The sequence below is a fragment of the Ammospiza caudacuta genome, chromosome 7, assembly GCF_027887145.1.
Source record: "Ammospiza caudacuta isolate bAmmCau1 chromosome 7, bAmmCau1.pri, whole genome shotgun sequence".
Lineage (NCBI taxonomy): Eukaryota > Metazoa > Chordata > Aves > Passeriformes > Passerellidae > Ammospiza > Ammospiza caudacuta.
Window position 1 is genome coordinate 18,744,510 of NC_080599.1, and position 21,359 is coordinate 18,765,868.

Here is a 21,359-nt window from a genome sequence, read left to right on the forward strand (position 1 = left end):
GAGACGGAGACACCTCGCAGGCTCCCCCCTCCGAGGCTGCGCTGCCCCTGCTGCGTTGGCCGGCGCTCGGCGACCTTTGAGCGCCAGGGTCCGGCAGGCTGATAAAGGCCGGGAGGGCTGTGCCGAGCTGCCCACGCAGTTTATAAAAGCACTCCGCCAGGCCCGTCCCGCTGTCCACCTGTCCGGCCGGCCGTCCCTTCGTCCAGGGCGAAGATGCTGCGCTTGGTGGGGCGCGCCGCGCGCTGCTGGGGGGCGAGGCGGGCACTGCCCGGGCCGGAGCGGGCACCCCGGGGCAGCCAGCACCCCGCGGCCTGGCAGAGGGCATGGTGAGCACCCACACGGATCCATCGGGGGGCTGGAGACACAACCAGGGTAGGGCTGGGGAGCTGGCTGAGCCCTTAAACCTCGCTGGGGAAGGGGAGCCTCTCCCTCCTCCCTGCAGCACTGCAGGCACAAGGAGCTACCAGGGATCTGGGGTGCTCCCGGCCCGAGCTGCTCGCTGGTGGCATCTCTGCAGGGCCACCCTCTGTGCCCAAGGCTGCCACGGGATTGTTGCCACTCGCTCTGTCCCACAGCCTCTCCAGTGCTGCTGGGACAGGTGCCTGGCCCAAGGACGTGGGCATCCTGGCCCTGGAGGTGTACTTCCCTGCCCAGTACGTGGATCAGGAGGAGCTGGAGCGGTTTGATGGAGTGGAGGCCGGCAAGTACACGCGGGGCCTGGGCCAGAAGCAGATGGGCTTCTGCGCTGCCCACGAGGACATCAACTCCCTGTGCCTGACCGTGGTGCAGCGGCTGGTGGAGCGCGGGCGCCTCTCCTGGGACTCCATCGGCCGCCTGGAGGTGGGCACCGAGACCGTCATCGACAAATCCAAGGCCGTCAAGACCGTCCTCATGCAACTTTTCCACGACTCTGGCAACACCGATGTGGAGGGCATCGACACCACCAACGCCTGCTACGGGGGCACGGCCTCACTCTTCAACGCGGCTGCCTGGGTGGAGTCCAGTGCCTGGGATGGTGAGTACAGGCAGGGGCCGTGCGGTGGGGCTGGGCGCTGGGTGGGTGCCGTGGGACAGGGGAAGGAGGCAGGAGGTGGCCTGAAACCCAGAGATGCTCCAACTGCAAAGGGAGCCACTGTGCCTCCAGGCTCTCCGTCACCCATCTTGGTGTGACACACAAGATGGGAACACACAAGAGCCATGGGACGGAGGCTTCCACCCTCCGGTGGCCCTGCCAGTCGCTCTGTCCACCCCCAGGTCGCTATGCCGTGGTGGTGTGCGGGGACATCGCTGTCTACGCCACGGGGAACGCGCGGCCCACGGGAGGTGCCGGCGCCATCGCCATGCTGGTGGGACCCAACGCCCCGCTGGTGCTGGAGAGAGGTCGGTGCCATGAGGCCCTGGGGGTGCTGAGCTGGTGGGTGCTGTCCCTGGGGGCCGTGCATCCCTGTCCCAGCCCTGGGCAGAGCTGCTCAGCCAGAGCCTGCTGGGTACTCCAGGATGCTGGCTGGCCACATCCCTGCTGGCACCATGGAGTGACTCAGGGAGGCTGCTGGGTTCCAGGGCTGGCACGGCAGGCAGCACCCCTGGAATGCCACCAGGTTGGGGTCTCCTCATGCTCTCTGACAGCTGGCTCTCCCCGTGCTCCCAGGCCTGCGTGGAACCCACATGGAGCACGCCTACGACTTCTACAAGCCCAATCTGTCCTCTGAGTACCCGGTGGTGGACGGACAGCTCTCCATCCAGTGCTACCTGCGGGCGCTGGACCGCTGCTACGCCGTGTACCGACGGAAGGCGCAGACCCAGTGGCAGCAGGGTGAGTGGCAGTGCCCCTGAGGTGCCCAGCACAGCCCCCTGGATACTGATGGCCCCGTGTTGCCTCCCAGCTGGCATCCAGAGGCCCTTCACCCTCGATGACTTCAAGTACATCATCTTCCACTCGCCCTTCTGCAAGCTGGTGCAGAAGTCGGTGGGACGGCTGCTGCTGAACGATTTCTTGGCCTGCCCCAGCCCCGACACAGCCTCTGGCCTCTACAAGGGGCTGCAGTCCTTCCGGTGGGTCCCTGTGCTGTGTCCCCATCCCTCAGCCCAGCCAGGCACGTGCTGCTCTGGGGTTCCAGCTGGTCTCTCTCTGGGCAGTGGTGTGAAGCTGGAGGACACTTACACCAGCAAGGAGGTGGAGAAGGCATTCCAGGCTGCCAGCCAGGACATCTTCAACCAGAAGACCAAGCCCTCCCTGCTCCTCTCTTCCCGCAATGGAAACATGTACACACCATCCATGTATGGCTGCCTGGCCTCCCTCCTGTCCCAGTGAGTCCCCCAAAACGCTGGCTTGGGGAGAGGGAGGAGGTCATTTTGGGGAGGGCACATTTCTGGATGGAGGGGCAGAACTATCTCCCCCTGCCTCAACAGGACCTGATCCTTTCATTGCACACAACCCCCAGTGTGGATGCCTCCTGCTCCAGGCCATCTCCCTGCCAGACTTTTCCTCCCAGCTTGTTGGAGCTGGGCCAGTGCCTAAAGCCCCTCTGTCATCACTGGGAGGATGAAAACCCTTGTTGTCATGCCCAGCAGAATGAGTGACCCCCTGGGAAAGGAGTCATGGGAACAGACAGGCTCTGAGGGGAACAAAAGCCCTGTCCTGGGGCTCCCTGGCACCACCACACTCCAGGGCTACGCTCTCAGAAATGTGGCCCCAAGGATCTGCCTGCCCACAAAGCAGGCAGCCCCCTACACTGCCCCCACAGCCCTGGATCTCCCTCTCAGCCCAAATGTCCTGTAGCCCCCTCACCTCTCGCTTCAGGTGCTCAGCACGGGACCTGGCCGGCTCCCGCATCGGCGCCTTCTCCTACGGCTCGGGGCTGGCGGCCAGCATGTTCTCCTTCCGTGTCTCGCAGGATGCAGCCCCAGGTGGGCCCCAGGGGACGGAGGGGCTGGGGAGGGAGGGCAGTGAGGGGCTGTCAGTGCTGCCCTCTCACACACGGGGTGCCCCTTGCCAGGCTCCCCCCTGGACAAGCTGGTGTCCAGCCTGGCTGACCTGCCCGCTCGCCTGGACGCCCGCAAGCGCGTGGCCCCGCAGGACTTCGCCGAGATCATGAAGCGGCGGGAGGAAACCCATCACTTGGGTGAGTGGGGCTGGGGGGGATGTGAGCCCGCCCTGCTGGGAGCCCACAGCACCCCTGAGCATCACTGGCCTCTCCCCGCAGCCGACCACGCTCCCCACGGCTCCCAGGCAGATCTGTTCCCCGGAACGTGGTACCTGACCCGCGTGGATTCCAAGTACCGCCGTGAATATGCCAGGAAGCCCATCTAGAGTGGGATCACCAGAGTGGTGAGCCCTGGGGAGGGGGATGCTCCATTTCCCCTGTTCATTCCCTGCATCCAGGACCGGTCTGTGTGAGAAAGTTCCCTTTGTATGGGCGGGGAATGGCCAGCAGTGGCTCGGGTCCCAAAGCTGCTGGAGATGGCAGCGGCTTCTGCAAACACCTAGGCAGTGCAGGGGAATAAAGGTGTGGATGGGAGGGGGCAGCAGCCCAGCTCTGGCTCCTGGTCTTGAATGGTCTCCTCCCACCCCCAGTCCCTCCCAATTAACAACCACCAGTCTGGATCACAGCTGGTTACGGGATTTATTCCATGGCCACCTGCCCTGTTAGACATGGGAGTTTGCCCTGACAGTCTGGGGGACTCAAGTGAGCCTCAGCCTCCCAGTTGCGACTTTATGGGGGCAAGATGGCATTTTGCCCATGATGTCCTCAAACTGAAACCTCCTCATGGTAAAACCCGTGGGCAGGAGGGCACAGGTGACGCAGTGGCTCCCGGGGAGGCTCGTGCCCCTTGCAGTGCTGCTCTCTGGGCCATGTCCCATCACGGGACTGTGGCCAGACAGGACCTCAGCAACCACAGGAACCTTTGCACCCTTCAGCAAACAGCAGCAGGGCCAGGGAGCAGCAGGGGCAGGAGGGAGGGGGTTTGGGGTTGAGGACAAAGGACCGCACAAGGCACCACATGCTCTCTGCTTCTAGACCCTTTATTGAACGTGGGGCCACCCCAAACCCAATGTGGGGCTCAGGGATGGCCATGTGCAATGCTTCCCCAGCTGGGAAGGGCCCAGATGCTGCAGCCATGGGGAGAGTCCTGGTCAGCAGTCAGGGTCTATGGCAGGTGGAGCTGGAAGATTTCTGTGACACGAGGCTTTAGCTCTCCAAGGCTGGGCAGGGCTGCTGAGAGCCCCACAATGCTCCACTGCTCCCCTGCCACCGTGCTGGAGCTGTGGTAGGACAGGAGCTGCACCCCTGCCTTGCTCAGCAGCCCTGGAGGGGAGAACAGGAATGAGGGACCACAGGCTGCCCCACTGCCCCAGCAGGGAACTGAGCCTCTGCTCACCCCAACTCCCCGCTCAGAGGCCCATGATGCTATTTCTTCCTCCAGCCCAAGTCCTTTGCTCAACATCACACAACCCCCTGCCCAAACCCCTCCATCCATCCATCCATCCATCCATCCATCCATCCATCCATCCATCCATCCATCCATCCATCCAGGCACCATCTGCTGCAGCAGGGGCTCAGCTCCAGGCTGGCTGTGGGGGCTGCCCAGGCTGTCCCTGCAGCTCAGGGCTGGCACAGGCACTCACCGGTCAGCGTGGCCAGAGCACTGCTGTCAGAGGCTTTGGCTCTGTAGATGAGGAGAGGGCCGGACAGGGGGGCTGGCAGCTGGAAGGTGGCCCCGTTGATCTGCCGCAGGGCCGGGGTGCTGCCCTGCACTGTCCCTGTCACCTGGTGTGGGGTGCCCTGCAGGGACACCTGCACCAGACCCGTGCTGCTGTCGGGCTCGGGGGCCACATCGCTGTGGGTGGCTGTGACCTGCCAGGGAGACACGGCCACTCAGTGCTCAGGTCCTGGTGTGGCTGGGGCAGGGAAGGGATGTCCCACGGAGCACCCCAGGGAACAGCCAGCCTCAATGCTGCATTAGCAGCACAGTGGAGTGTCCCCAGGCTCATGCTGCCTGCTGGGGAAGGCTGGGGTGCAGAGCCTGGGTGTCCACGCACCTTCAGCCCAGCCTCCTGCGCCAGCAGCATGGCATTCACCAGGGTCACCTCCTTCTGTGTCCCTCCAGCCAGCAAGCCCGCAGCCACAGCAGGTGTCAGGTAGCTCCCAGCCTCCTTCAGGGGTGTTCCTGGGGTGCAGGGAGGAGGTGTGCATGAGCCAGCAGCAGAGAGGTCAGGCCTGCAGTGGAGTGGCCAGTCTGGGGCTGCTCCTTCCACCCACCCAATCCATCCACCCATCCATCCCTGCACACTCAAGGCTCCAATCCCACTGTCAACCATCTTCCTGTCCATCTGTTCTCCTGCCTGCCCACTGGGCTCACCTAGGGTGCAGACCTGCACGCTGCCCTGCACTTGCTTGCTCACTGTGTACAGCACCGTGCCCAGGGCCCTGGCCAGGGCAATCCAGGGCTTGGTCTGGGGTGAAAAAGCCTTGCTGAGAGCCTGCCCATTAACCTGCAGGAGAGAGTGAGCAGTGAGAGCCTGCCAGGGGTCCCCCATGGAGCACTGCTCCCATGGGTTACAGCTGGGGTAGCTGAGGCACGGAGCTCAGGTGCTGCAGGGCACTCACGACGCCGGTCAGCCCCTTCCCCGTGGCCATGTCCACGATCTGCATGGCGATTTCCTTGCCACAGCGGCTCTGTGCCTCTCGTGTGCTGGCACCCAGGTGTGGGCAGGAGATGACGTTGGGGTGGTTCACCAGGTCACGGTCCTTGGGGGGCTCCTGCAGACACAGTTCCATCCTGCCATCAGCTCGGAGCACGGGGTGTTTACCCCACCTCCTTTGCAAGGAGAGAAGCTGAGGGCTGCTCCTGGTCCCAGCCCCACAGCGTTTGCTGGGCTGCTTTGGCAAAATTAAGGTGGTGCTGAGAGAGAGCCAAGCTCAGGGCATCCCCACAGCCCCACTCACCTGTGTGAAGACATCGAGGGCAGCCCCACCACACTGCCCCGACTGCAGCGCCCGCAGCAGCGCGCCCTCGTCCACGATGCCACCGCGGGCACAGTTCACCACCTGCACGCCACGGCGGCACTTGGCAAAGGTGCTGTCGTTCAGGAGCCCTGCAGAAAGAGGGCTGTGAGCAGAAGGGGGCTGCCCCAGCCCTCCCCAAAGCTCCCTGTGCCCGTGCCCGCTCCATACCCGTGGTGGAGGGCAGCAGCGGCGTGTGCACCGTGATGAAGTCGCAGCGGGGCCAGATCTGCTCCAGCGGCAGCTGCTCCACACCAAAGGTGGCTGAGACATCGGGGGTGATGATGGGGTCGTAGCCGATGGTCTGAGGCAGAGCAGGCACTCACTCTTGCAGCCTAGCACGGTGGCTCTGGCCAGGTGAGGAAGGTCGATGCTCCCCATCGTTCCTCCCCGCCCCATCTCCTCACCTTCATGCCAAAAGCCTGCATGCGAGTGGCCACCTCCCTGCCGATGCGTCCCAGCCCCAGCACGGCCAGCGTCTTCCCGTTCAGCTCCATGCCCATGTACTAGGGAGCACAGGGAGAGGGGTGAGCACACCTCACACGGACACCCCCACCCCGAGGTGCTTCACTGCCTCCTACCTTCTTACGGTCCCACTTGCCCTCCTTCATGGAGGCGGCTGCCTGCGGGATCTGCCTAAAAAGGAGGCCGTGGTCAGTGTGGGGTAGGGGGCTGTAGGGCACGCCTGTCTGCATCCTGCCTTGTGCTCACCTGGCCAGGCACAGGATCATCCCACAGGTGAGCTCGGCGGCGCTGAGGCTGTTCCCGGTGGGAGTGCTGGGGATGGAGAGGGGTGTCACTGGTGTGAGTCCCCCGGGCTGACAGGGATCTGTGCCCCGTGAGGATGGAGGCACACAGGGGGGTGCCAGGGGTGCCATGGGCGGGGAGAGCACCCTACTGAAGTCTCCCCGGCCTCCTCAGGTTCACGGGCACGGATGTCCCCACACTCCTGCTCTTACTTCATGACCAGGACGCCCTTCCTAGTGGCTGCCTCCACGTCCACATTGTCCACGCCCGTGCCAGCTCTGCCCACCACCTTCAGCCTCTCTGCCGCCTCCAGCACCTCGGCCGTGACTTTGGTGGCCGAGCGGACGATGAGCCCATCGCAGTCCTAAGGGGTGACAGACACGGCGAATGGGACCAGGGTCGGGGCCATGGCCCCGGGTGGGTGACGCGACGGGGACAGCCGCCGCCGGGGTCCGGGACCTGCCGTGTCAAAGCGGCCGGGCTCTTGCATCAGACGGGAGGCGGGGACCGGTCGGAGGGGTCCGCTGCCACCCGGGACCGCCGGCCTGAGCTGTGCCCACCCACCCACCCACCCAGTCACCCAGCCACGCGTGGGTGCAGCCGTGCCTCACCCGGATCTCCCGCAGCAGCTCCTCCTTGCTCAGCCCGGGCTTCTCCTGCACCCGGAGGCCGCCGGCCTGCAGGATCTCCCGGCAGCAGGGGTCCAGGCTCTCGCTGATCAGCACTTTCTGCAGCTTGCCCAGGGCCATGGCGGAGCGGGCCGGCGGCACGGGAGGGACGGGACGGGACGGGACGGGACGGGACGGAACGGGGGTGCCGGCTCTCTCCGCACGCCGCCGAGAGGCTGCTGCTGCCCCTCCGCCGCGCTAAAAGAGCTGCGGGCGGTCACGTTTTTCGGGCTCATTGGGTCCCGTCTCCATAATCCCACCTCCTTCCCTTCCCCTCCCCGCCCCAGCCCGCCCGGTCCCCCCCTCATCCTCCCCGCCCCCGGGGGGGGGAGGAGGCGAGGGGTGCGGGGCCAGGGCTGGGCCGGGCCCCCCAGAGAAAAGGAAGGAGGGGCCCTGCCACGACCCCGTGGGTCAGGGGCCAGCCTGTCCCGACCCTGCCTCAGTTTCTCCGTCTCTCATATGACAGCTCGGTAAGGCAGCAGGGGGATGGCAGTGGCAGCCACGGTGGCGTGGGTGGCTCCCCACAAGCTGGGGGTGCCGCTGGCAGGGAGCAGCCCAGCCCATGGCGAACCCAGACATGCCCTCCCCAGCTCGCCCAGAAATGGGGGTTCCCCAGACCCCACAGCTCAGAGGGGAGGCAGTGCCGCGGCCCCGGCCCACCCCCATTGCTGTTGAGCAATGGCCCTGATAAGGGACCGGGGACAGGGGCCAGCCCTGGCCAGTGGCTCCCAATGCCGTGGGGTACACGGGAGCCACCCAGCAAACGCCCTCCATGCGACAAGAGCCAGGTGGCCGCGTCCTGTGACCTCGCAGGGGGAAGTGCTGGCCCCGAGACACGATGGGGAGGGGCCGGGACACCGGGTGTGTGGATGGCAGGGGATGCGGCCAGACCTTCACCGGGCACCTGGACCCCACACACCCCAAATCCTGCCCATGGAGTGCAGGGGCTGGCCCTGCCTTCCAGCACTTTCAACGGATGGGGGTGGGCGGAACCTGGGTCCTAGTGGGAGTGGGCCCGTTCCCAGGCTCTGCTGGACCAAACTGGCCCCGGAGGCTGCCAAACCAAGCAGAGCCCAAGTGACGGAGCTGTCCCAGCAGGCAGGAGGTGGCCAGAGTAGGATGGGTGTCCTCGCCACAGGCAGCGCCGCCGGGGTGGGAGTGCCCAGCGCTTTGTAGAGCCTGGAGCTGCGCACAGAGCCGGTGCTGCCCTGCAGCCACGGCGGGAACATCCGTGACGCCAGAGCGGGGAAAGTCCAGGGCGGCCGGCGCGGGGTGAGAGATGCGGTCAAGGGCAGCGGCTGGTGAAATCTGCAGCGATCCCGGAGCGGCCCCTCGGCAGGGAGCTGTGACCCGGGCACCGCCACAGGGCAGCCTCGCCACGGCCTCCCGGCCGGCGTGGGCTGGGACACGGCCCCGCAGCCCTTGGCACCGCCGGTCTCTGCTTTAGCCATTAGGACCTTGCTCCAGGTGCCCGCAGGACACACCGGGACCTGCCATCCCGGCACCCCGCTCCCCGTGCCGGCACCGCCCGGGCTCGCCCGGGGCATCGGTGGCTCCTCTCCCCCGCCTGTGGATGCTTGTGCTGAGGACACGCGTGGCCGAGCCATCGCTGCCTGTGCCGGCGCATCTGCGGCTTTTCCCGGCCGCCTGGTGCCCTCTCCTGGGGATCGTGGCCACAGGCACAGCCCCACGGCACCCGGGCCTGCGGGGACACCGGCAGTGCTGGAGGGGTGGCTGTGCCAGCAGGCGTGTCCCCCCAGCCCCTGGCCACCAACAGAGCCGGCTGGAGGGGACCCGAAGGCTGGAGGGGACCCGAAGGTGGCAGGGTCAGTGGGATGGGTGCTGGGGAACTGGGGCTGTGGTGGCTGATGAGTCACAAAAGGGATAAAGAGGGGGATAGGGGGGCACAGCACTCCTCTGCTGACCCCATTTGCACCAGGTGTTGCGTTTAGAGTAAGGAATTTGGCAGAAAATAAACTCACCTGTGTTCCAGCTGCTCCTCACAGATCAGAGGGCTGGGGACAGCTGAGCTGAATTTCTGAGTATAACCAATTTGGCACTATAGGTCGTGTTCAGTAGGAATATCCATTAGTGCAGCTTCACAAATAGTGCAGCTGATTAATTCAACACCATAGGTTTGGTCACATTCCATAAAAACCTTCCTAATCACAGATTCATGAATAGTGCAGTATGTGGAAGCAGCAGAAATACAGATACAGAATTGCTGGTGATAAAGGCACCAGCTGCAATAGAGTTTTAACAATAAAAATAATATTGTGTGGTGATAATAACAATTGTATGCAGAAACTTACCATGAAGGTGTCCCCACTAGGGAGGAGGGAGAGGAGAGTAGCCCATTCTGTCTCCCAGGTATGTTTGGGTCTTCCTCTTAATCAGGCAAGATTCCTACCCTGCTTATATCCAGTCCAAATTTCTCCCCTTACTCCTATGTTATACAGAGCGCAACCCAAATGGAGAGTATGGAGCTATAGATGTGGTAAGTTGTATTATTAAACTTATTAGCATATGCAGGGCATGTGTGTTAATATTTAAATGGCCCTTAATCAGACAAAAGTTACTTTTTTTTGGCCACCGTGTCCTCCAAACTTCTGGTCATACGACTTTGATCCACTTGTCAGAGCCAAAGCAGAATCACCCCATCACCACAGCACCTCCTCCTTCTTTCTTGCCACCAGCTCTGTGGTTCTGCATCCACACAGGTGACACAGAGGATATGGAGAGGAACCCTGAGCCCTTGCCTGGCTCCTTGGTCATCATGCCACGCAAGGACAGCCTCTGCTTGGTGGCAGGTGGGTGGCCGTGGGGACAGCTGCTTGAAGGGCTGTGGCAGTGCAGGACAGAGGAGAATGGGGCCAAGCAGCAGGGAATGAGGGGGAGGGTCCCTGCAGAGAGAATGGGGCTGGGGGAGCAGCCAGGGGCAGTGCTGCTATTGGGGTGTCAGAACCCAGGACATTGCTCTGGCTGCCCTGGGTGATTCCAGACCCTGGCAGGGGGCTCAGAGACCTTGGCACAGAGTCACAAACACCTGTGCCTTTGATTTTAGCCCATAGAAACAACAACTTTGTGTGAAGAGTTACAAGGCACAAGAGTTTGAGTAGAATGATAGTGAATTTGTCACAGGGTGAAAAAGTAGAATTTTGGGGTTTTTAGAATGGGGGTTCAAGGGGCAAGATGGAGGAATCTGAGGGCGTCCTGTCCTTCTTCTCCTTCTTCTTGTCCTCCATCTTCTGCTGGGATGGTGACACTTCTGGATTGGTTTAGAGTAGAGACAGACTGTCTAACATAGGTGATAGGTATTGGAAAATTATTGTAAATAAAGCACATGTAGTTCTTAGTACAAAAAGCCAACATCACCCCAAGAGCAGGGACTGTGCCACAACCCAACCTGCTGGACAGATCTCAGCAGGTCAGAGAAAGAATGGAACAGATAAGGAAAAATAAACAACCTTGAGAAATAGAGCCAAGGAATCTCGACTTCTTCTTCAGTCATGGGGCTGGGAAAAAAAAACTTTTTAATACCTCGGGAGCCATATCAACCACAGAAAACCCGAGATTGGGGTGTCCAGCAGGTAAAGGAGTTGTGGGTGTCAAAGGGGACTGGGGTTATTGGAGCTGGGATGGGGAGTGGCAAAGAAGAGGAAAGGGGTGAGGGAGATTGGGGGTGTTTGGCTGGGATGGTGGGAGTTCAAGGAATGTCCCAGTAGACGACTGGGAAGTCATGGACAATTAGAAACAAGTGAGGGTATCGAGGGACTGGAACAGTACCTGGGACTCATGGGGTTCTGGGGTGGCAAAGGGAATTGAGGATGGCACGTTGGGATGGAGGCATCCAAGGATGACTGGGCAGGTAATCAGGATGTCAGGACTGATGTTTGAGGGTGCCATGGGAGATCCTGGCTAACTGGGGAGACTGTGAAGTTGGAAGAAGGATTGAGAGGGGAGAGGAAGGGATCGTGGATTGTTTCTGGGGGACTGAAGTGTGAGGAAGGGTTGGAGTTCAGTCCAGAGGGACTGGGCAGAGTGGGGAATTGGGGTGGGGAGGTGGATGTGTCAGCCGGGACAGGATGGTGCCTGGCTGGGGGCGGCTGGAGAGATTAAGGATGGATGGACAGATGGATCAGGGAGAGGGCAGAGGGAGGGAGGGAGAGGGGAAGGAAAGATGCGGAGTCAGAGGGAGGGATGGAGGGAAGGAAGGAAGGAGGGATTCGGGGTCAGAAGCAGGGAGGGACGGAAGGATGCTGGGAGGCAGGGAAAGATGAAGGATGGAGGCAGGGAGGAGGAGGAGGGGAAGCAGAAGCGGGCGGAGCCGGCCGGTGCCGCAGAGCCGCCTCCCCGGCGCACGCTGGGCCGGCTCGGCAGCGCCTGCGGGACCCCGGCGGCCCGGCCCGGTGTCCCCGGTGTCGGGCCCGGTGTCCCCGGTGTCGGGCCCGGTGCTGACGGGCCCGGTGTCCCCGGTGACCGGCCCGGCGCTGGGCGGCCCGGTGCGGCGGAGCCCGGCGGGGCAGGATGCGAGCCCCGAGGCGGAGGTGAGGAGCGTGTCCGTGCCGCGGGTGCGTGTGCGGTGATGCGGTCGGGATGCCCCGGACACGCGGTGTGCCCACGCCGGGCTGTGGCGGTGCCGCGGCAGGGCGAGGCCCAGGATCCCCCGGCAGCGGGATGCGGGCAGGATCGGTGTGCGCTCCCTCGGGGGAGCAGGGCCGGATAACTCCTGTCCCAAACCCCGTTCCTTTGGGCCGTGGGTGTCCCCTCCTGCTGCTGGCGTCCCGCGGGTTGGGGCTGGTGCCGGGGCTGTGGGACCGCGGGTCGGGGGCTCTCTGGGCCCTGCACCAGGCAAGCCCGAGAGAACTCGGGAGCCGCTGGTGTGCACGAAAGGGACCAGGAGTCCCTTGTCCAGCACCGGGGACACACTGCTGTTCGCTGCCCTGTGCCATGGGGACCTGTGCGTGTCAGGGCAATGTGTGTGTGCCAGAGGAGAGGGTGCTGTAGCATCCTGGGCTGGTGCCTGCGCCATCACTGAGCTCTCCTCGGTGCGCTGGGCATGTGAGGTTTGCTGGGAGGCGCTGGGCCAAGCGCAGCCCTCAAGGAAGGGGCTCAGGGTGCTGGTGTTGCTGTGGGGATCTTGGCTTGCCCCATCTCTCCATGCCCGTTTTCGCCGCCCCTGCTCCTCCCCGGTTGTGTCCATCCCTGATTCCACTCCGAGCCGCCGTCCTGGCGGTGTGTGCCAGGCCCCGGGAGCTGTGCCCTGCCCCGCCTGCGGGGCCGCGCCCGGAGCCGCCCAGCCCGGAGCGGGGCAGTGCCAGCCTGGAACGGGGCAGTGCCAGCCTGGAACGGGGGCAGAGCCAGCCCGGAGCGGGGGCAGTGCCAGCCTGGAGCGGGGCAGCGCCAGCCCGGAGCGGGGGCAGTGCCAGCCCGGAGAGGGGCAGTGCCAGTCCGGAGCGGGGGCAGTGCCAGCCCGGAGCGGGGGCAGTGCCAGCCCGGAGCGGGGCAGCGCCAGCCCGGAGAGTGGCAGTGCCAGCCCGGAGCGGGGCAGCGCCAGCCTGGAACGGGGCAGAGCCAGCCCGGAGCGGGGGCAGTGCCAGCCTGGAACGGGGCAGAGCCAGCCCGGAACGGGGCAGCGCCAGCCTGGAACGGGGCAGAGCCAGCCCGGAGCGGGGGCAGTGCCAGCCTGGAACGGGGCAGCGCCAGCCTGGAACGGGGCAGCGCCAGCCCGGAGCGGGGCAGCGCCAGCCCAGCGCCAGCCCAGCTCCCCGGCCGGCCGTGCTCAATGGGGACCTTGCTGCTGTGCCCCGTGTGCAGGTTGGCAGCTGGCCGTGCCGTGCCGTGCCGTGCGCTCGGTGCCGTGCTCAATGGGGACCTCGTTGCCGTGCCCCGTGTCAGGTCCACGGCTGGCCGTGCCGTGCCGTGCCCTGCTCGCACACTCAGGCAGGCAGCGGCTTTGGGGACGGCTGTCCCCGCTCCTCCTCCTCCGTGGTGGCACTCCGCCCCTGCTGAGACATTTGTGCCAGCGAGTCAGCGGGGAGCTGGATGTGCCACGCTCGGCATGTGAGCTGCCACGCTCTCCCTGGCCCTTCCCGGCCCTTGGCACAGCCCCTCTGCTAGCCCGGAGCCGCCGGCACACAGTGGCTGCTGCTGAGCACGCGGCTGGGCCCTGCTGTCCATCCCTCCATCCACCCCTCTGTCCGTCTGTCTCCCCGCGGGAGGTGATCCAGCAGCAGAAGGAGGTGAGTTGCTGTTGCTGGGTTCTAGCTCCCCGTGCTTTGGGGATGCTTTAGCCCAGGATGCTTTCCCCATGGGCAGCAGCCACTCTGACACAGCCCTGGCTGCCAGCCCTTCCCTGTCCCCTCTCCCGATGGCACCCCGGGATGCAGTGCTGAGGAATGGCTGCAGTGTGATGCCCTGGAGGTGCTGTGAGTCAGTCAGGGCTCAGTGCTCTGAGTCAGGGCCATGTGCTGCCCCTCAGGGCTTGGGGGTGCGTGGGCAGTGCTGCCCAGCAAGTGGGGGGCCCCAGGGCTGAGCCCCCCTCGTTCTGTGCTGTGCTGGCAGCTCAGCTCCGTGCTCCAGGCTGCCGTGAAAGGGCTCTTGTCCTCCTGCAGCCCCAGCAGCACTGCAGCAGCCTCCCCTTCACAGCAAACAAATTCCCAGTGTTGGGGCAGTGAGGGAGGGAGCCCCCGCTCAGCCCAACGTGCCACGGCTGTGGCAGAGCCCTGGGCTCCTGCTGGCCCAGCAGTGCCACGGCCTGGCACGGGGCTGCCACTCTGGCTGGCTGGGCACTGCCCTGGGATGGCCCTGCCTCAGGGTGGCCCTGAGCAGTCACATTTTGTTTCCCTGACATAAGGTTATTTTTGGGTTGTTAAGAGCACTGCCAGGGTCCCAGTCTGAGGCATTGTAACCGGCACAGGATGGCCTGGTATCAGTCAGTTGGGTATTCCCCCTGATATTCCCACCCTGTCCTTCCCTTTGTTCTTTCCTTATCTGCTCTGCTTGTGTCACTGCCCCACCAGGGACAGCAAGCCCTTCTCTAGATAGGAATATCATGTTCCAGTGTCATTGAAAGAGTGGCAGTTAATGTCTACTGCTCTCTCTGGCTCTTCCAACCCCTTTTGACACAGATTAAGAAGGGAACTGTGTACACTGAATCTCCATTCCCCATAAATATATATGGTATATATTTATGGTATATGAGATCAAGTTGATGGGACAACTTCAGTTGTCTTAATAATAATTCTAAAGTTCCCAGAACGTGCTGTCACTCCTTTATGTTAGGTAGATTCTGTCCATGTTCTGTTTTTTCTGTGGTTTGCAGGAGTACAGAGGTGGCTTCTTTAATCCAATAGACTCACAGGAACTTAACCTCCTGCTGGGGCCTCTGATGCTGGGATGTAGGACAGCTCAAGGCTCACATTTTTCCTTGTGAAAAAGGAAAAACATGGGCAAAACCCACATTTTGGGTGAAACCACCAAAAGGTATTGGTAAAATACCAAAGGGTATTTTAGTATTTTGTTGGCAAAACCACCAAAGGATATTCTCCAACCAAATTGATTAGAAGGATGGAGCACCTCTATGAGGGAATTTGAGAGAATTCTCTCTCAAAGAGACAATTTGGCCTCTTCAGCCTGGAAAAGAGAAGGCTTCAGGGGCACCGCACCTGATTGTGGCCTTCCGGTACCTGAAGGCAGCCCACAAGAAAGAAGGAGGGAGACTTTTTACAAGAGCCTGTAGTGACATGACAAGGGGAATGGCTTCAAACTGACAGGAGGAAGGTTTGAATTGGATAGTTGGAAAAAATTCTTTACTGTGAGAGTGATGACACCTGGCCTGAGGTGCCCAGAGAAGCTGTGGATGTCCCATTGCCAGAAGTGTTCAAGGTCAGGCTTGATGGGGCCCTGAGAAACATTGGCTGGTGGAAGATGGCCCTGCCCATGGCAGGGGGATTGGAAGGAGATGATCTTTAAGATTCTGTCAAAACCAGGCCATTCTGGGATGATTCAATGAAGAAGATGATGATGATATTATTGATCTACTGATATATTGTAACATTTGGTGGGTCACAGTTGTGGCTAAGATTTTGCCAGGGCTTTATGAGCAATAGTGAGAGAGTGTTTATATCCCTGGAGCAGCCTATTAAAAACACGCTGCACTCCCTTCCAGGTGAAGGTGAATGAAGCCTTGTTGTGTTCCTGGAGTGGAATCACAAACAACATATATTTTACATCCAGGGTTGCCATCCATGGGTGGGGCACTCCCTGAAGCTGAGTTACCAGTTCCTCGATATTTGGCACAGCAGTGGTTAAAGGCTCAGCACTGGCATTGGCATCTCTCTTTTCTCCAAATCTGGTCCCACCCCATCTATGTGCCTGTAATCAACAGGTAACTGCCATCTCCATTCAGTTTTTAGCCAAACTGGTGAATTACATGGGGTGAAAGTTTGGTGAATTATCAGTCAGTGAATTACATGGGGAGTGGGCTCTGCAGCTGATATATTAGCAGCTTATTGATATTATTAGCAGCAGCTTTTAAAATAAGGTACATTAGCAGCTTTTGAATGAGGGAGGGTAAGCACCCTGTGGGGGGAATGTGGGATCTGGATTTCTTTTAGGGTCAGGGTTGAACAGGAGGACCAAACGTTGCTGTGCATCAGTTGCCAGGTTTGGCTGCTCAGAACATTGACACCCAAAATGTTTTCATTGTGATCTTTTGTGCAAAGTGAGGGGAGGACATGTGCTTATCGTCTGGGAGCCATAAATCAGCCTTGGTGGTTTGGCACGTAGCACTTGCTCTGTTCACTCCAGTGATTTCAGCTCTGTCCAGTTTTTCAGTGTCCTGCTCTGTTAATACTGGAATTTGTGTTCCCTTATCTATTAGAAATGGCATTAATAGCCGAGGATGCCCACCTGGGATCAGAATGTGTGGGCTGTTACTATGTGTGCACTGATAGGATTCCTCCTGCTGAATTTCAGTCCAGCCTGGTTTGTGGCACTTTTCAAAGTGAATCAGATTGAATGGGATTGTTTTCCATCTGTGATTCCCCACAATTCACCAAGGCTCAGTTGACTCTTCTGTTTCTACAATGCATCTGCCTTCATACTCAGGGGGATTTGAAAGATGCAAAGAACCATCTTCCCCCAGTTTTCTGTCATTTGGGTCATCCCATATGTCTCCATCCTGTTCCTCAGGGAATATGATTCATTTTCTAATCTCTGTGATGTCAGGGGGAGCAGGAGCACACACAAGCATCATCTCTACCTTTTCTTCCAATTTTTTTTCTCCTTCTCTTCCTTGAAATGTTTCTGCAGTTGCTTTTCCCTATTTTCACCTGTGGCCAAGTACATTTTAAGTTGCTCCTTTTCTGATTTCAAAGCAGTATATTCTATATCTGCCATTTTTTAGGAGAGAGGGTGGTCTGATTTTCCTTGTTGTTTTTCCAACACTTTTGGGCCCATTCTATTCCCTCTCAGGATGGTGCGCATTTGTGTTAAGCCAAGTAATAACAACAATAATATGCAGAAACTTAGCAAGGTGTCTGTGGCTTGGGACAAGGGAGAGAGCAGTAGCCCATTGACTGTCCCCAAGGTATTTTTGGATCTTCCTCCTAACCAGGTGAAATTCTTATCCCCCTTATGTACAGCCCAATCCTATCCCCTCCTCCTGTGTTACATTTTGCATGATCTAGATGGAGATTTGAGTAACAGAGTAATTTATGTGGCAGCATGTATTTCATTAAGCTTATTTGCTCGTGCAGTGTTGTGTGTTTCATTATTTAAATAATCCTTAATCAGGAAAAAGTTACTTTTTTGGCCATGGTGTCCTTCAGAGTTCCAGTCACAGGACTTTGTTCCGCTCTGTGCAGTTTTTCAGAGCCAGGGCAGGACAATCCTATCTCACAGGACCTCCTCTTTTGCCCGGCTCATCCTTTCTCTCTGTCAACTGTGCACATCTCCCTGTGCAAAGTTAGCAGTGTAGGCTGGTGAGCCTTAGCCCTTGCCTGGCTCCCTGGTCATCACCCCGCAGCATCCCCAGGATTTGGGGCGTTGTACTGCCTGGATGGGTATTCTGTCTCTGGGCATTGTGTCTCCCTATGCACCAAGTACTTGGCTGTGGTCCCTCCTTGCTTGTTGTGCCTCTGGGTGTTGCCCCTCTGGGTGTCAAGCCTTGCATGTTATGGTTAATGTGCCTTTTTGGGTATTTTGCCTCCAGGGATGTCATGCCTTGGGATATCATGCCCCTGAGCACCATGTTTCCTTAAGTGTTGTGCATCCTTGTGCATCCTGAGTGTTGGATGCTTTGCCTCTGGGGCACACCTGGGGCACTGCCTCTCCTGGGGAATTGTGCCTCCAGAGGTCACAGCTCCCTGGCTATTGCGCCTCTCATCTCCTCAGGAGTCACACTTCTGGTTATTGAAATTTGGGTGCCTCTGGGTTCCACATCTCTGGGTAAGATGCCCCTGGGCACTGCACCTCTGTGTGCTGTGCCTGCAGGTACAACACCTCTGGGTGCTTTGTCTCTGGGTATCACACTGGTTGTGGTGTCTGGCAGGGCACACAGCCACGCCTTAGTGCTGCTGTGTTTAGAGTCGTTGTGCCTCAGTTTCCCTCCATGACGGGTTGTTGCTGCAGGGTCTGTGGCACCCTGTGTCTGCCTCTCCTGCTCCCGACCAGGTTGGCAGTGCTGTCCCTTGCTGCAAGGCTCTGGGGACACGGTCCCGGGGCCCCTACCATGGCTTGTGCCACAGGAACATGCTGGCCCTCCTTGGCTTTTGGGGCTCAGCCTCATGTATGTGGGCGCACACTGATGCTGAGACAAGTGTCCACCACCCTGGGACCCTACCAAAAAGCTGTCAGGCTGAGATTATAAAATAAACATTCTGATTTCTTTAAAAGGAGAAAAACCCCAACAATCCAGGTGTTTTGGTTTTTTTTTTTTTTTTTTTTTTTTTTTTTTTTTTTTATTTGTCGGGTTTCTCTTTCTTTCTCTTAAATCATGAAATGACTCACACGTCCGAGCTGAAAATAAAAACCAATTACGAGCTGGAAAGCCATGGCAGCACGGAGGCACAGGGTCCCTCCGAGAGCAGCCAGGCCCAGCCTCGTGCCCCAGATCCCCCCTGGGAGCTGTGGGCTCTGCTCTGGGGGCTCAGGTGGCCCTGACAGGGCTGCTAATGGAGCTAAAGTGCTGCTGAGGGGACACTGCCATCTGCACAGCCCCCAGGGCCTCGTGTCTGCGCACTCAGAGCCTCTGCCCAGCGGCTGTGGGGAGGCACACGTGTGTCCCCACGTGTGTGCAGATACCAGTGGCACCCCGGTCACAGCGCAGGGTGGCACAGGGGGGGATCCCGGTGCTGTGTGTGACAGGCTGTGTGTGCTGCTCTCTGCAGGGACCCCTGCAGCAGTGACTCTGTGCCAGCCGAGGTGCCCGGAGCCCCAGGCATGGCGGGTAAGGCACCCCGAGAGCCCCGGTCCCCTGCATGTCCCGCACAGCCCGGGGATGGCCGTGGGTTTCTGGGCCCCGAGGCGTCCCCTTGTCTCTGCTCCCCTCGGAGCCACACGAGGCGTGGAGCGGCCGCTTGGCTGGTCTGACTGCTGCTCGCCCTTGCTCCCTGCCAGCTTCCCAAGAAGGGCTGTGGGGTGACGGTGATGAGGAGCCTGTGCCAGCCGAGCCGAGGGGGTGCAGCGGCCCCGCGGGTGCCCAGCCCCAGCCTGACCCCTTGGCGCAGACGGGTCTCCTCCGGGACCTGGAGATGGGGCCCCTCGCCCACACACAGACCCTGCGGGACTTTGAGCAGGTGAGAGAGACCGCGGGACGCTGGGACCCGCATGGCACCGCCGGGTGCTCGCAGGATTTGTGCCGGGTCCCCCGGTGACAGCGGCGGGGTGTGGAGCGCAGCAGGGGCGGCGGGGCAGGTGGCGACGGCACAGGGGGCCGGCCCGGCCGGGCGCCACGCTCCCCTCACCGCCCTCACGGCTGCGGCGTGTGGGGGCCTCCGGGGCTCGGGTTTCACCAACCCGCTGTCCCCGCTCCAGCGATTCCTCAAATAGCTCTGGGAGGCGGAAAAAAAAAAGAGGAAAGGGAGAGCAGCGGGGCCAGCGACGGGAGCTGCGGGCGGGCAGGGAGCCTAGGCTGTGTCCCGGCGGCGCCATGTGAGGGGTGCCGGGATGCCCGCCTCATGGAGCGCCGGCCATGGCTAACGGGTACCGCACGCTCTCGCAGCACCTCAATGACCTCAAAAAGGAGAATTTCAGCCTCAAGCTCCGCATCTACTTTCTGGAGGAGCGCGTCCAGCAGAAGGGCGAGGACAGCCGCGACGATGTCTACCGGCGGGTGAGTGCCTGGAGGGGACGGGGTGAGCGGGTTTCCTCTCTTTTCTGGGAGGGAATGGGGTCGGGGGAGTGTAGCCGGGGGGGATGCCAGGGAGGGCTTATGGCACTGGGGCTGGGGGAGCTGCTGTTGGGAGTTTGCCTCTCGTTTCCTCTGACAGGAGCGGGGAGAGGGTTGGGGAGGGAGTCCCCAGCCCGAGATGGGTGACAGTGCAAGTTTGGGAGCACAGAGATGGAGTGGGTACATCCCATCCCGGAGCCGACAGGCTAAAATGCCACCTGCGCCACTCACTGACAGGAGCACCCAAAGCCCTGCCATGGCAGGGGGGTCCCCCATGCCACTTCTTCATTCCCGTGGGCAGCGGGGCTGGGGTGTCCAGGCAAGCCTGAGGGCATCCTACCCACCTCCTTCCTGCTCCATAGAACATTGAGCTGAAGGTGGAGGTGGAGAGCCTGAAGCGGGAGCTGCAGGAGAAGCAACAAGCCCTGGACAACACATGGTGAGTGGGGCTGGCCAAGCCCCTCAGCCCGGGGCAGACCTGGTGCCCATGCTCTGCCTGTGGTGACTTTGTGGGCACGGGCACAGGGGATGTCTGCCTGTACCCTGCCCGTAGCAGGCAGTAGAAGGGCCTGCAATGGGGCTGGAGGGGTTTGCAATGGGGCTGGGCACCCACAGGGCTCCTCTTACAGCCCTGGCGCCAGCCAAAAATAAAGGACAGCACCTGTTTGGGGGGGGGGGGGAGGGCAGCGCCGTGCCCAGGGGCCATGGCATGGGTGTCTCACCATGGGGCACCGATGGCGGGGGGGGCAGTGGCACAGCAGCTGTGAGACCCTGGTTTTGGGAGTGTGTGGTGGGTCAGAGCCTAAGCATGGCTTGGTGCTGCCAGAGGAGCAATGTCCTCAGGGCAGGACATGGGGGCAGCCAGGCTTGAGGGCACCTGGAGGGGTACAGATCACCCAGCCCAGCTGGTTTGGGGTGGAGGCTGTCACAAAGACTGTGCCGTGCCATGCTGCACACTGCCAAGCCACACCGTGCTGTGCCAGGCCATGGCATGGGAGATGCCGTACCATAGCAGGCTGTGGCACACTGTGCTGTGCCAGGAGGTGCCATAGCAGGCTGTGCCACACCGTGCTGTGCCATGCCATGCCGTAGCAGGCTGTGGCACACGGTGCTGTGCCCGGCAGGGTGGCTGCAGAGAGCCAGACCAGCCGCAGCCAGGCCACGCTCCGGCAGCAGTACGAGGAGCGGCAGCGGGAGTCGGAGCACGTCTACGAGCTCCTGGAGAACAAGATCCAGCTCCTGCAGGAGGTGAGTCTCAGGGGATGGTGGGGCCAGGCAGGAGGCAGGGGTGCTGCCTGGGGGCTCACCCTGCTGCCATGCAGGAGGCCAGGCTGGCACGCAGTGAGGCCGAGCAGGCCACGGCGCTGGCCAGAGCCGAGGCGGAGAGATGCCGGGAGCTGACAGGGAAGCTGAAGGAAGCAGCGAGGACAAAGCAGGAGGACAGCAGCGACAATGGCTGTGGCTCCATGGCCCAGAGGTAGGTGTCCCAGACATGTCTCCTCTATGCTGCCAGCCTGTGTGCTGTGCCAGTTCCTGGGGGCTACC

General features: G+C 61.1%; 3 protein-coding genes across 3 annotated transcripts in view; 2 read left to right on the forward strand and 1 right to left on the reverse strand.

The window, feature by feature from the left end:
• The first annotated feature begins 164 nt into the window (after positions 1–164).
• HMGCS2 (3-hydroxy-3-methylglutaryl-CoA synthase 2) lies at positions 165–3,517 on the forward strand. Its single transcript, XM_058808669.1, has 9 exons — positions 165–326; positions 576–1,015; positions 1,255–1,380; positions 1,649–1,813; positions 1,884–2,052; positions 2,137–2,307; positions 2,801–2,907; positions 2,997–3,122; positions 3,204–3,517. Exons 1-9 carry the CDS (start codon positions 214–216, stop codon positions 3,308–3,310), a joined length of 1,524 nt encoding a protein of 507 aa, XP_058664652.1. The 5' UTR covers positions 165–213; the 3' UTR covers positions 3,311–3,517.
• A 489-nt stretch (positions 3,518–4,006) lies between these two features.
• On the reverse strand, positions 4,007–9,864 carry PHGDH (phosphoglycerate dehydrogenase). The gene is made up of 13 exons (XM_058808701.1): positions 9,733–9,864; positions 7,364–7,627; positions 6,965–7,116; positions 6,717–6,782; positions 6,587–6,641; positions 6,413–6,511; positions 6,177–6,309; positions 5,949–6,097; positions 5,610–5,762; positions 5,362–5,494; positions 5,042–5,169; positions 4,628–4,856; positions 4,007–4,307 (listed from the first exon to the last, which is right to left on the reverse strand). Exons 2-13 carry the CDS (start codon positions 7,499–7,501, stop codon positions 4,150–4,152), a joined length of 1,593 nt encoding a protein of 530 aa, XP_058664684.1. The 5' UTR covers positions 7,502–7,627; positions 9,733–9,864; the 3' UTR covers positions 4,007–4,149.
• A 1,936-nt stretch (positions 9,865–11,800) lies between these two features.
• Positions 11,801–21,359, forward strand: part of LOC131560117 (myomegalin) — a 36,248-nt gene continuing 26,689 nt past the window's right edge. The window contains exons 1-7 of the mRNA XM_058808783.1: positions 11,801–11,967; positions 18,814–18,872; positions 19,043–19,221; positions 19,647–19,757; positions 20,177–20,253; positions 20,939–21,062; positions 21,137–21,291. Coding sequence (XP_058664766.1) covers positions 11,948–11,967; positions 18,814–18,872; positions 19,043–19,221; positions 19,647–19,757; positions 20,177–20,253; positions 20,939–21,062; positions 21,137–21,291 — 725 coding nt within the window. The 5' untranslated portion in view covers positions 11,801–11,947. The remainder of the gene's footprint in view (positions 11,968–18,813; positions 18,873–19,042; positions 19,222–19,646; positions 19,758–20,176; positions 20,254–20,938; positions 21,063–21,136; positions 21,292–21,359) is intronic.

Coding starts and splice junctions, on each gene's coding strand:
- PHGDH (XM_058808701.1), bottom strand. CDS start 7,501: ATGGCCCTGGGCAAGCTGCAGAAAGTGCTGATCAGCGAGAGCCTGGAC. Junction 5,495..5,609: donor GGAAGGGGCTGACCGGCGTC/GTGAGTGCCCTG, acceptor TCTCTCCTGCAG/GTTAATGGGCAGGCTCTCAG. Junction 4,308..4,627: donor TGCTCTGGCCACGCTGACCG/GTGAGTGCCTGT, acceptor TCTCCCCTCCAG/GGCTGCTGAGCAAGGCAGGG.
- HMGCS2 (XM_058808669.1), top strand. CDS start 214: ATGCTGCGCTTGGTGGGGCGCGCCGCGCGCTGCTGGGGGGCGAGGCGG. Junction 1,381..1,648: donor CCCGCTGGTGCTGGAGAGAG/GTCGGTGCCATG, acceptor CCGTGCTCCCAG/GCCTGCGTGGAACCCACATG. Junction 3,123..3,203: donor GGAGGAAACCCATCACTTGG/GTGAGTGGGGCT, acceptor CTCTCCCCGCAG/CCGACCACGCTCCCCACGGC.